Raw genomic sequence first — 13,490 nt, forward strand, 5'->3', positions numbered from 1 at the left:
GAGTTCAAGACCAGCCTGGGCAACATAGAGAGACCTGTCTCTACCAAAATGAAAAAACATTAGCTGGGCGTGGTGGCATGCACCTGTAGTCCCAGCTACTCAGGAGACTAAGGCAAGAGGATGCAGTGAACTATGACTGTGCTACTGCATTTCAGCCTGGGCAAAAGAGCGAGACCCTATCCCCTATCTATCATCTCTTTAAAAAAAAAAAAAAAAAAAAAGAGTGAAAGTCAGAAGCAGGTACTAAGGGCAGTGAAAAACCCAGGAGACTGATGGGGAAGAGGTCACAGCAAGGGAAAGTCAACTGGAAGCTTCAAGTCCCAGGACCCCAGGCCTTGGGAGCAGTGCTTATCCAAGGAGGTGTGAAGCCAGTTCAAAGAGAAAGCTGTCAAGAAACAAGGAGGTGGGGCAGCTTTGAAACCATGCTGGTGCGAGGGCCTCCAGCCTAGAGAAGGATGCCGGGGGAAAAGATTGAGAGGAAGATTATGAACCAATTTCTACTGCCTAAGAGGATGGCAGGCAGAAAGATTAGCCTGAGGATAGATAAATAAGATGAAACAGAGTGATTTCTGTCCATGATAAGGACTTCACACAAGAGTTTTTTTTTTTTTTTTTTTTTTTGGAGACAGCCTCGGTCACAGCAACCTCCGCCTCCTAGGTTCAAGCAATTCTCGTGCCTCAGCCTCCCCAGTAGCTGGGACGACAGGCATGCACCACCACGCCTGGCTGATCTTTTGTATTTTAGTAGAGACAGGGTTTCACCATGTTGCACAGGCTGCTCTTCAACTCCTGAGCTCAGGCCGTCCGCTCGCCTTGGCCTCCCAAAGTTTTGGGATTATGGTTTACTTGTCTGGATGGACCCCCCCACCCACCTTCCTCAGGTAATTACAGGTAGTAGGAAGAGAAAGGGCCTCTGTTTGTTAGTTAAATTAATACTCCTACTTTTTCTTTGTTATTGTTATATAACAGTGATCATTTGAAAGTTAGCTTATAGACATGCAAATATTTCTTCATAACTTTTGGTTACTAATGTACTGTGAGCTATTAGAGTATGGCAAAGGGTCATTAAACAATTAATTTATACAGCAGATTATTCATGCAGAATTCCTAATAAAATGAGCTTTAAGACACTATTATTTCAAACCTTACTAAAATGGGCCTTTACAGCAAAACACTGAACTACTTTGGGAGTGGTGGCAGTCTCCATAAATAGGATATGGTTTTATTTCTCAAGCCATTAACCTTGAAGACCAAACATAGCTGGGTGCGGTAGCTCACACCTGTAATCCTAGCACTTTGGGAGACCAAGGTGGGCAGATCACTTGAGGTCAGGAGTTTGAGACCAGCCTGACCAACATGGTGAAACCCCATATCCACAAAAAATACAAAAATTAACCGGGCGTGCTGGGAGGCTGAGGCAGGAGACTCGCTGGAACCCGGGAGGCAGAGGTTGTAGTGAGCCGAGATCACACCACCGTGCTCCAGCCTGGGCGGCAGAGTGAGGGAGACTCTGTCTCAAAAAAAAAAAAAAGACCAAACACTAGTGTTGTCACTGGACATTTCTGGTGTAACAGGCACTACCGGCCCCTGCAGATCTGACATTTGAGGGTGAAATGGTTTTTGGAGAGCTGCTTTCTCTCTCAGTGTTTGTAAACTTGAACCCAAGTGCACCATTCAGTCTCCAGCTCCAGCTCTTCACTACCACCTTTCTTCCTTGCTGTTGGCCTTGGGACCCTTACTGTTCCCCTTGCTGTGTAGAAACAGATGCAGTCAGACCCACATAAGCTGGACTTTGGACTGAAACCTGAGTTCCTGAGCCGCCCTCCAGGCCCCAGTCTCTTTGGAGCCATCCACCACCCCCATGACCTGGCACGGCCTTCAACTTTGTTCTCTGCCGCTGGTGAGTGTGGGTTTGAGTCGGGGGACAGAGCTGAGAAGTGTAGTTCTCAGGTAACTAAATAAATGAGGTTTGGGCTCTGAGCCGCCGTGCAATCACCACCTACAAAAATACAGTTAATGCCAGCTTGCAAGGCAACATCTCAGCACATCCAGGGAGTTGGGAATCTTCATTGATACACTCTCTTTCATTAAAGGAGGAAGCAGAGATCATCTTTCCCTTACAGGGATTCACATTGCTTCGGTTCATTATTTGCTTCTATATTAAACCAGTATAACTCACAAGCATGTCAATCGCTATTGAGAAAGATCAGAAGGCTTGCAAGGGCAGATCGGAAGGAAACAATGCCAGGAATTATAGAAGGATGCGGTTGCCCTTAATACGGTGCCCGCAGAACACTGTAATTTTGCACCAGGATGCTCAGTCATGCTGTGTTTTAAAGTCCTGAGGATAAAGAAAGACGATTAAGGCAGTTGCCAGGAGTGTGGTCTGTGATAGGGAGGTTGGGCCACTCGGCTGCTGGTTTTCTCTGCTACAAAATGTAATACTATTGCCTGGTTGGTTATAGCGGTGGAAGAAATTTAGGAAACGGTGTAAACACCCAAGTGACCTGTTCATCAGATCTGTAATTCATTTAACCTCTGAGAATACACACTGTCAAGTGTGCATGTGGAAGGGGTGAGGTAGAGAGTGACGATTATGCTCATTCCTGCTCCAGGTACAAACAAAAGACAGCAGCTGTAAGGACTGTGTGTGTGGTGGATGAGAACAGCCCTCTTGGTATTAAAGGTTTCTTAATCATTCTGTCTTCGCTAAAGCTTTTTTAAGTGTAATTTCTGGCGCACAGAGCTCTGCTCAGTTAACACTTAAAAATGATGGCATTGACTCATTCTGCTAATAACTTCATACCCACTATGCTAAGTGGAATTTATTCTTCTGGACATAAGCAGTCAAGGGGCTCCCCGTTTCTGATCCTTATGGGACAAGTCTTACAGCCATCCTGCCAGCTGCCACCCCAGGCTTTTATCCAAGACTCACTGTTGGTGGACCTCTGGCTCCCACACTGCAAGAAATCATCATTATAATGGGCCTTGCTACCAAAGCAAGTGAGTCCTCCCTGGAGGGTAGATGGAATTTGCTAAGGTCTCAGGTTTTTCTCTGTCAGTGCTGTCTAGGGACATATTTGAAGGCTCTGTTACCATGGCACCTAGGCTGTGAGACAGGGCTACGTTAAGAGCAATTTTTGGAGAGAATAGATTTCTCTCTGGCTTCCATTTGAGCCAAGTCGATGAATTGGCTTCTTTTGCTTCAATAATTCTGGAACTGCAAGGCACCCCTGGGGGCCCTGGGCTCAGCAAAGCTCTGGTCTTCATTGAAGCATTAATTAGCTTGCACTACACAGACAGTATGTGGCCAAAATTGTATTTAGCCGACAACACTGCTAATGCCTGATGAATATCCTGGAATATATTCACTTGGTGGAGGCGGGGTGTCATTTTTACACTTCCCAGGTGGAAAATAAGCCAGTATGCAGGGCTGGATAGATAACTCCTCAGGTGTCTTCCAATTCTGAACAACCGTGACCGGGATGATGTTCCTGATGGTGTACTGAGTGGCTTCCTCTCCAAACCCAGGCCACAAGACTTTTGCAGCCCAGGCAACAGCAGTCCAAAACATAAATTGAGTTAACAGAGTGTAGACAGCAACGACCCCTACGTTTAATCCATTTTCCTAAGGGAATTTATATTTGTTTATAGGAACTTAGACAAAATGCAAAAGATTATGGAACAGTTATTAGTAAAGTCTTTATCCAGGCCCTGTTTATACTTCCATTCTAGAATGTAACCTTCTTTAGCATAAGCCATATGGGATTCTGCCCAAAATAGTTATTTGGTGAACCTTGTAACTGATGTGTATAACTTGCACATACTTAAGAAATCCAGCCATTTTCATCTTGCTTTTGGGTGCTAATCCCACGAATATAAACTAGAGACTTCTTCAGATGACCTTGGCAAATCTCTTGTCTAGGACAAAGCCTGCCTTCCAGGGAGGTAGCCTCCTTAGCTAGTAAGTAGCCTCGTATTAACCAGCCCATTTGGTGCCCTAAGGCCTTTAGAAATGTCCTTCCCTAATTCACATTTGCACACTCTCTTTCTCTCTCTCCTTCCTTCCTTCCTTTCCCAGCTTCCTTCAAGAACAGGAATAGAGGCATCTTCAAGAAGTACACATTAGGGAAAATACAGAGTAAAGGAGGAAATGTGGATCAAGGGAAAACTGAAGGAAACCACTAAATTAGACCTGAGTTCCCTGGCAGGCAAAGCAAAACCCTATCAGAGTCAGTTACAAGATTTTTAGTGCCCCAAAACATAAGAATCACCAGCTTTTCCTGGCATTGAAAGTTGAGAGACATCAGAGGACTTCATATCCTAAAACCTAATTGAGCTCACAATGATGAGTTTTATAGAGTCGGGCCTTATAGTATCCTTCAATGTGGGTGCATGCAAACTAACATACTCTTCAGGAGAAGGGATTCTGCAAGTCCCCAGAGCAGCGTAGCCAAGAACCACAGCCTCAGGACCACCCCTCCTGAGCCAGGGATGATAACAGGCTGGGTCTCTGGAAGTGTTTCTCAAAGTGAAAACTTGGTCCTCCGAGATGCTCTATGAGGAAAGGATTCCATAACGAAATGTTCCCCTCTTAGAGAACGAAGGAGCCTATAAGCTTATTAATGGCTCTAAGAAGCCCTTCAGTAAAGACACTTGCTTAGCTTTTTTTAATCCGGTATTTCCCCAAATTTACTTGGTTATAAAGCCTCCCCTCCTCCCATGACCCGGGGCATTTATCTCTGTCTTTGTAATACTGTGTGTCATCGGCTTAAAAAATAAATACCTCTTTTTGGTGGTGGCCAGCCACGCTGGGAAAGAGAAAAAGGGATGATTGATTTTCTGCTTCTTAAAAAAAAAAAAAAAAAAAAAAAATTCTCTTTTACCCCGTGTCTTGCCTGCAGGGGCCTGGGTGGACTTCAGCCATGACCTCCCTTGAACATATTTTCTCACGGGGCCCTTAAGCAAGTAGAAGCCGGTTGCATCTTCGAAGTTGGCTTTTTGTAAACTCTGATTTTGTTACGTTTGACTTAACAGGTGCTGCACACCCAACTGGGACCCCTTTTGGGCCACCTCCTCATCACAGCAACTTCCTCAACCCTGCTGCCCACCTAGGTGAGTCGCCCAAAATAGTGGGAACTGAGATGTGTGCTTCAGGCAACCCTGCTGTGTTTACCATGCTCCCGCTGCACCTTCGAGCAAGCTGGTGGGAGTCCCAGATACCCTGCTTACCACTTAGGCAGGAGATGGTGCTCTCTTAGGAGTTTCAATACATCCCGTCCAGCTTCCAGATTTCATCTCTCACACCACATTCTTTCAGTAGTGGAGCTGTGCTCAGCAGTGCTTCAGCCTGAACTTACCATGGCGCAGTGGGTGAGAGCCATTCCCTGGTATCTCAGGGAATCCGAGTTTACAACAGCCCGTTCCTGCCCATTAGAAGAAGATGGTGAGCTCTTGCCCCGTAGCGAAGGTCACCTCTAGGAAGCGGAAAGAAACACAAGCTGACGTTATGGAGGGGAGTTATTCTACATCTCACTGCCCCGATAAATGAGTCTCCTCTTCCTAATAAAGGTGCATGCTTTGTGTGGCCTTTGTGTATTCGAGCCCATCTGCAAGTGTACAGGCAGATGCAGGCATTGGCTTGCACAACATCAGGTCACATCACAGTCGCGCCCTCAGAGTTTCATCGTGGATTCAGATGCCACCTCCTTTCTGTTCTGTTAGAATCTGCAGAGTGCATTCCTGGCAGAGGCGAGACTGGGCAGGAAGGCAAGTTAGTACACCCTGGCTTCAGTAGTGTCCCCACTGGGCAAAAGAAGAGTAATGCAGAATGCACAGTTGTAGAAGAAGAGTCCTCAGAAATATTTTGCTAACCCAGTGCCTAAATCCAAGTGTAATGAAAACCTTTTACACGATCCGGTAGGAGAAGTGGGACAGGCCAGGTGGGGGTGTGGAGAGGGCAGGGATCCCACATCACCCTGCTCCCAGGAAGCTCTGGGTTCCTCTCTCAGCACAGCCCCTGACCATTTCCTTCTTCCCCATCTTGTTTGCAGAGCCTTTTAATCGGCCGTCTACATTCACAGGCCTAGCAGCAGTTGGTGGCAATGCCTTCGGGGGACTTGGAAATCCTTCTGTTAGTGAGTACCTCTAACTTTTAAAAATCTGCCTTGGACTTTTTATCTCCTGTGATCCGCATATGGCTCAAGACCTTTCTAGAGAAAAGGAAACTATGCTCTGGGGCGGGGTGGTGGGGGGGGTGGGCAGGGGCAGGTTCTATCACTGCAAAAGCAGGCCTTCACAGTGGGGTGAGGTGGAGGTGTGCAGAGCCACCACTGTGAGGGCGGCCCCCCGTGGCTATCCAGTTCTGAGGGGCAGGAATGGCAGTGTAGTTGATGACCACAGGGAGTTTACTCCAGTGCGGAGTTTCATCCACATCCCATCTTTGCTCTCCAAGATTTTGGCTGCAGCTCACATTAGAAATGAAAGCAGTAGTTACATTTGCCCATGACATTCGTGGAATTGAAAAAAGCACAATGAAAAATAGCAGGAAGACAACACCAGGCTTGGGATAATCAGGATTTGGCAACATTTTATTCTCCATCATCTAAGAGGACTCTGCAGTTTTCTACTCTTAAAAAAGCCCATCTCGATTAGGAGAAGAATTACAACCCCATCTCACGTTCTAAACATTAGTATTTAGTCGCTGAATATGCAAATTATTTTCTTTCATGCTACATACCATATATTCCAGGTACAGGAAGAGCTAAAACGTGTCTCTGAGCATACCATCACAGGTCGGTCTTTATTTAAAATACAGGAAGGAGACCTGTGTGTCTGTTGAGGGCAAGGTCCTGTCTGGTCTCTGGTGACACTTGAGAGGGCCGCGGTGGGTAGAGGAGATGGTGACTTCTACTGTGAATTAATTTACAATTATTAATCCAAATCCCACCATCATAACACACCCTTCTGCATGCCTGGAACTTCTGCATGCACCAGATACGTTGAATTAGGTCATCTCAATACCCACTTGGTCCCTTTTCCTTTTTAATTTCGCCTGCCCCCACCTTTGCTTTTGGTTTTAAAAAGAAAAAAAAGCTGTGAGCTACCTCTCCAGTGTAGGACAAGACTTCCTCTAATGAATTTGTTAATCTCCTTTCCTTTTCCAGCTCCCAATAATATGTATTCATTTTAACTCTGAATGCTGTTAAAAGTTTTTTGGTAAGTACCTTCATTACAGCAGATTATATAATTTCTCTTAAACCTTTTTGTTCTCCACTTCACCATTTCAGCACCCAACTCAATGTTCGGCCACAAGGATGGCCCCAGTGTGCAGAACTTTAGCAACCCTCACGAACCCTGGAACCGGCTGCACCGAACGCCTCCGTCGTTCCCGACCCCTCCGCCCTGGCTGAAGCCAGGGGAGCTGGAGCGCAGCGCGTCCGCTGCAGCTCATGACAGAGATAGAGATGTAGATAAACGAGACTCATCTGTTAGTAAAGATGACAAAGAAAGGTACGGAAAGAAACCGCTCTCGAGTCCCCATGGGGGAGCCTGCTCTGTGCCAAGTACCAGTGGAACCAGCCGCCTACCCTCCCTGTCCCAGCCTCGTGCTTTAGCTGCCCCAGTAGCCTCAGCTCCTCCCCACAGCCAGTGCCCGCAGCCCCTCGCAGTCCCCATGGCCTGTAGCATATGGTGACCGTAGGAGACAGCAGAGCTAGCGACAGATTCCTGTCTCAGTCGCAGTTATACATCAGCACGTCCCAAGTCCCTGTTAGTGTATCCAAACAGAAGTCTTTCTCTAGAAGACAGGGAGTTGGAGCTTCGGGCCAGACACACACAGCATGAATCAATTCCATATTTGCTTTCAAGTCCGTGCAGTCCATTAAACCATCCATAGGTTTTTCTCGCTCTTTGCCTCTTTTTGTTTTCTTTTAGAAAGCCATGTTTGCATTGCCTCATCATATTTTTCTCAAATTTTGTTCAAACTCAAAGCCTGGGGCTCATAGATGACTAATAAAATTTTACTCACCTAGATGTAGAGAAACGTCGACAAGCAGTTTTGGTTTGGTTTTGGTTTCACTAGTGGATAATTTTGTTAACCGTTGTCTCTGCACTTGGTAACCCATGCCTTAAAAAAAAGTAGCGTTAAAGAGGGAGTGTCTTGCAGTATTTTTTCCAAAGAATATCATATGCATTCTTGACAAAAATGTCTCTTTTTTTCTTTCTTTAGGCTATTTTCAGTTTAAATGAACTGATAAGGAATGCACAACTATGCTTGACAGAAAACACCTAATCCCAATTTCCTTGCAGTACTTAAGATTCAAATTTGATCGGAATCTTTAATGTTTCTTTTCTTTGTATACCGTGTATGTATGTGTGTGTGTATATCCTAGTAATTTCAAAGAATTCAACTTTGCAGGCTCTAAATGGGGCAAATTAGTAGATACTCATCAGAGGCCATCATGCTGACTGATAAAAGAAAAAGACAGACAAATTTTCCTTCAAGGCAGTATGATAACAATCTCTTAACCACTGGGAGGAATGTTTATGACATTCAGCTCTGAGCTGTGAACTGCCAAAATGAGGCACGCCTAGCAACCTAACCTGGCCGACCCTAGGCCGCGAGCTCTCCGTATACAGCCTGTCACTAGGTGCAATGCAGGATGTGGCCACAAGCCCTTTGTGTGTTTTTCTGGATGGCGTCAAAATGGCCTCTTGGATTAAAGAAGTCAGGAAGCTTAATAAATAAAATATATTCTTCTTCTCTGCATGTGGGCAGGAAACAGCCCTTATAGGGGAGCCTCCTGAATTCTCTCACTGTGGTCCTCTGATCCTTGCACACCAGCACCAAGCCAGCGTGGCAGCCTGCCGCTCTCAACTTTGCCATATCTGTCTTGGCACCATCCGTAAGACTTGCCTGGTCTTAGTTTTAACTCAAGTTTTACCTTACTGTCATTCCATTTGTTTTTGCATTTTCTGCCCAATACTCTTGAGCCCCCATCCAAGACAGATCTCTAACATTCTTTTCTCGCGTTTTGACTCACAGCTGCTCTCTAAAATTGTTCTCAATGTCCTCATGAGGTTTTGTGTTTAGGGACCTGCTTTTCCTACTGCCTTCCCTCCATCTTCTCATCAGCCTTTGGCATTCTTATCCCATCTGCTGCACAAGTGCTCTTTGCAACCCACAAGTCCTCCAACTGTGGCTTCCTTTTGAGCCTCTCTCACATGCCGTGTCTTGGAGATGGCTCCGTATCCACGTTCTTTGCTCTGAAACTGGTCACTTGTCCTTGTAAGGAGCAAGAGACTTCTGTGACACTGACGTTGAACCCTTCCTTCCACTGGCTCTGTGTTGCAAAGTTGGAAGAAAAGTGATACTGGGCGTTGGACTCTTAAAACGTGATTCTTAACACTAGATGATCCTGAGAGTCCAGGCAGTGGGGCTGGAATGCCACATCACTGCCTTATTGACCACATGCAACCATCTTGGCTTTCTGGAAGCTCTTCTGTGCTCTTGGTTGAGGCTCTTACATGCAGAGAGATTCTTGCTCCCGGCAGACTCCCCCTCACCCTCATCCCTCGTCCGTCTCCCCCATTAAGCTTCCTCTAAAATCTAGGTAAGTAGGATGAGGGTGGCTGGCTGTGCCCTGCCCAGGGCATGGGCACTGCCTTGGCGACCATGGGAAGCAGCCCCCAGCCTGTCCTCTTCACACCACCATTTCACCCGCAGCCCCTGGCCCAGCCCACTCACCCGTTTCATTTCATCTGCGTCCTTGTCTTCCCCTCTCTCCCCCAGGGAAAGCGTCGAGAAGAGACACTCCAGCCACCCTTCACCAGCACCTATCCTCCCAGTGAATGCCCTGGGACATACCCGCAGCTCCACTGAACAGATCCGGGGTCATCTGAACACTGAGGCTCGGGAGAAGGACAAACCCAAAGAGAGGGAGAGAGACCACTCGGAATCCCGCAAGGACCTGGCCGCTGACGAGCACAAGGCGAAAGAGGGCCACCTGCCCGAGAAGGACGGGCATGGCCACGAGGGGCGCGCCGCGGGCGAAGAGGCCAAGCAGCTGGCCCGGGTGCCGTCTCCCTACGTGCGGACCCCAGTGGTGGAGAGTGCCAGGCCCAACAGCACCTCGAGCCGGGAGACCGAGCCGCGCAAGGGTGAGCCGGCCTACGAGAACCCCAAGAAGAGCTCCGAGGTCAAGGTGAAGGAGGAGCGGAAGGAAGACCACGACCTGCCTCCAGAGGCCCCGCAGACCCACCGGGCCTCGGAGCCGCCGCCTCCCAACTCCTCGTCCAGCGTGCACCCGGGGCCCCTGGCCTCGATGCCCATGACGGTGGGGGTGACGGGCATTCACCCCATGAACAGCATCAGCAGCCTGGACAGGACTCGCATGATGACCCCCTTCATGGGCATCAGCCCCCTCCCGGGTGGAGAGCGCTTCCCATACCCTTCTTTCCACTGGGACCCCATCCGGGACCCCTTGAGGGATCCTTACCGAGAACTTGACATTCACCGGAGAGACCCGCTGGGCAGGGACTTCCTGCTAAGGAACGACCCGCTCCACCGGCTCTCGACTCCCCGGCTGTACGAAGCCGACCGCTCCTTCAGGGACCGGGAGCCTCACGACTACAGCCACCACCACCACCACCACCACCACCCGCTGTCTGTGGACCCTCGGCGGGAGCACGAGCGGGGAGGCCACCTGGACGAGCGGGAGCGCTTGCACATGCTCAGAGAAGACTACGAGCACACGCGGCTCCACTCCGTGCACCCCGCCTCCCTCGACGGACACCTCCCCCACCCCAGCCTCATCACCCCGGGACTCCCCAGCATGCACTATCCCCGCATCAGCCCCACCGCGGGCCACCAGAACGGACTCCTCAACAAGACCCCTCCGACAGCAGCGCTGAGCGCACCTCCCCCGCTCATCTCCACGCTGGGGGGCCGCCCGGTCTCTCCCAGAAGGACGACTCCTCTGTCCGCAGAGATAAGGGAGAGGCCCCCTTCCCACACGCTGAAGGATATTGAGGCCCGATAAGCCGAGAACAGGAGCAAGAACGAGGAAGAAGAAACCCAGGCAGACACCAGGCCAGATTTGAGAGACACAGAACTCCTGCATGACTCACACAGACTGGGGGGGAAAGCCCCACCCCTTCCCCTTGTAAAAAATGTATAGACTCAGTGCATATTTTGAAATGTTTTGTATATTATATGTTGAGATTTTTCACATCTTTCAGCCCAGTCATATGTTCTCACGTCTCCTACTTTTTGTTTCTCGTATGAAACTTTTTGATTTGAACCAAAACAGTGAAGATGACAACACACACCAATTGGATGATAATTGTAGGGGCGGGGGGGGCAGGGGGTAAGTAAGTCCACGCCATCCATCATGCAAAATTCTTTCAGATGAGGTGGGAAGGCCGTGTACATAGTTATGTAAAAAGAGATTGCTTCATGAGCTAATGGTTCATATATGCAAAAGGGTAAGATGAAAGCTTTACTTTGTACAAATGTAAATAGATAAAGATTAAGTAACATAATACATTAATACTTCTTAAAATGTGCTATTTGCAAACTTACTTAATATCAATGAACACAGTCGGCTAAGGCTGTGTTCCCATATATTGTTATAGACAGCTAAACCCTTCAACTATGCAATGAATGTTCGGGCTTTTCACAAAAGCCCGCCTAACTCAAAGGAGCCTTTTCAAATCCATTTACAACATACTTAAGGTCATATTTTCCCTGAACAAGCGCTTACGTGATATGACTCTGTTTTCCTTGCTTGTTTTTTTTCAAACGGAGAAACATCCTGTTTTGCAAATTGGACCCCAGGCTGGAACTTAGCATCTGAAGTTGCCGCTTGTGGGCTCTGGGGGAAAGTGTAGCCCTGGAGAGGTAACTGAGGACATGAGCAACCGGTGCCAGGGAGGGTGGGATTTGCCAGATGCCAAAATCAGGGGACGGGTGGTGGTGTCTGTCAGACACACACAGGTCGCCAGTGACTTCACACACACCTCATGTGAGAACCATGCCTTTTTTAGTGTGTCCTATTTCATACCTGTACACACTTCCTCGTTTTGTAATGAGATTTACTTACACCCAAACAGATCCTGAAAGAAAGCTTCAAGTTTTCTCAGATGATGGATATGTTTTCACTGTATTCAATAACTGACGACGGATGTAAGGTGCACATTTCCCAATGTGACGCACTGTATTCCAGCTGGTGATCAAGTCTGGGAACAGCCGTAACAGGTCAACCTTGTGGAGCCATCACGAGTTAGAGGGTGAAAGATGGCAGAAAAAAAGTCTTGTGTGTGAGTGTGTTTTTTGAGTTTGCATCAATCTTAATGTCTCTTCATAATACTTTTATAATACATTAAGCCTCTTGTCTACATATTTGGAGAGAATATGACTTTACTAGCAGAGAAATACAATATATCTTGTCTACTGGACTGTAAAATATATGTATGAAATAAAATTAGTTCCATTTGGTCTTCTAGTATATTAAAGTGCTATCTGACGTTGTTATCCTGTTTTTGCAAAAAAAAAAAAAAAAAAGTTAACTACAGACCATTGTTTCTAATAAGCAGAGAGATCTATTTTAGTAGTAAACTGAAGGTTTAGTTGTGAGCTTCAGATTTTGTGAACTCCAGATGTTGTGCGGTGTTTTTTTTTTTTTAAGACAACAACTAAAAAAAATCCAAGGAATATGTACACTGGAACTGTAGTGGTAGCTTTCAGTATTGTAAAGAGATTGTTCTATACGGACCTTTTTGCTGTTTATCCTGTATGTAATAAAGTCCTTTCTAGATCCTATGTGAAAAGAAAAGTGAAGCAACTGAATCTTCAGCATGTTCTCATCGGCGGAGCCTTCTTGTGTAATGTAAACTGTGCCATGTTATTAAAAAATGTGAACTAAGCTTCCAGCTGCTTGTTTGTGTGAGGTGACCATCATTACCTTAGGGAAGAAGCCATGCCTGTACAAGACCGGGCTCTTGAAAAGAAACACCTCGAAACCAGCCCATGTGAGAACAGAAGGCTCACCTGCAGTGGCTGACCACCCTACCCAACTCGGTTAGTGTCTCACCAATTCGTTACTGTAAACATTTGCACCCCACACAGTCACTTGTGGTTTGTTTTCTGGTGGGGGGGGGGGGTTCTGTTAGTTTTTTTGTATGTCCAAGATACTGTAAAAGTCAGGTACTTCTGGATTTTGTAGACGTATGTACAGTGTGGGCCACGTTAGCCAGTTCTGTTTGTGCCTGGCTACTTCAAAACTCAGCGAAAGTGTTTGCTTTTCCAGCAGTGATGAGAAATCTGACCTAGGGCCTGTGACAACAGTTTCTGCTTCCTCGTTCTATTGCCTTTCAATCTGTGGACTCGGGTCAGTCATATGTTACTTAAGACCTTCCGGATTTTTTTTTTTCCTGTCTTAGCTTTTTCTCTCTTTTAATTATGTGTTGTAGTCCTCATCAGTTTGCAG

At 47.1% G+C, this 13,490-nt stretch overlaps 1 protein-coding gene across 9 annotated transcripts in view; it reads left to right on the forward strand.

Annotated features, from left to right (window-relative positions):
- The window catches only part of AUTS2 (activator of transcription and developmental regulator AUTS2), a 1,235,532-nt gene extending 1,222,606 nt beyond the window's left edge, over positions 1-12,926 (forward strand). For 7 of the 9 annotated variants that reach the window (XM_055292933.2, XM_055292937.2, XM_055292939.2 and 4 more), the window contains 5 exons: positions 1,759-1,900; positions 5,038-5,115; positions 6,054-6,137; positions 7,290-7,512; positions 9,794-11,233. In XM_055292933.2, the coding sequence (XP_055148908.1) occupies positions 1,759-1,900; positions 5,038-5,115; positions 6,054-6,137; positions 7,290-7,512; positions 9,794-11,042 (1,776 nt within the window). In that variant the 3' untranslated portion in view covers positions 11,043-11,233. Of the gene's footprint in view, positions 1-1,758; positions 1,901-5,037; positions 5,116-6,053; positions 6,138-7,289; positions 7,513-9,793 lie in introns of all 9 variants that reach the window. The other 2 variants (XM_055292935.2, XM_055292938.2) reach the window with 1 other exon arrangement.
- Positions 12,927-13,490: the final 564 nt, after the last annotated feature.

The sequence above is a fragment of the Symphalangus syndactylus genome, chromosome 9 (assembly GCF_028878055.3).
Source record: "Symphalangus syndactylus isolate Jambi chromosome 9, NHGRI_mSymSyn1-v2.1_pri, whole genome shotgun sequence".
In the NCBI taxonomy this organism is placed as follows: domain Eukaryota; kingdom Metazoa; phylum Chordata; class Mammalia; order Primates; family Hylobatidae; genus Symphalangus; species Symphalangus syndactylus.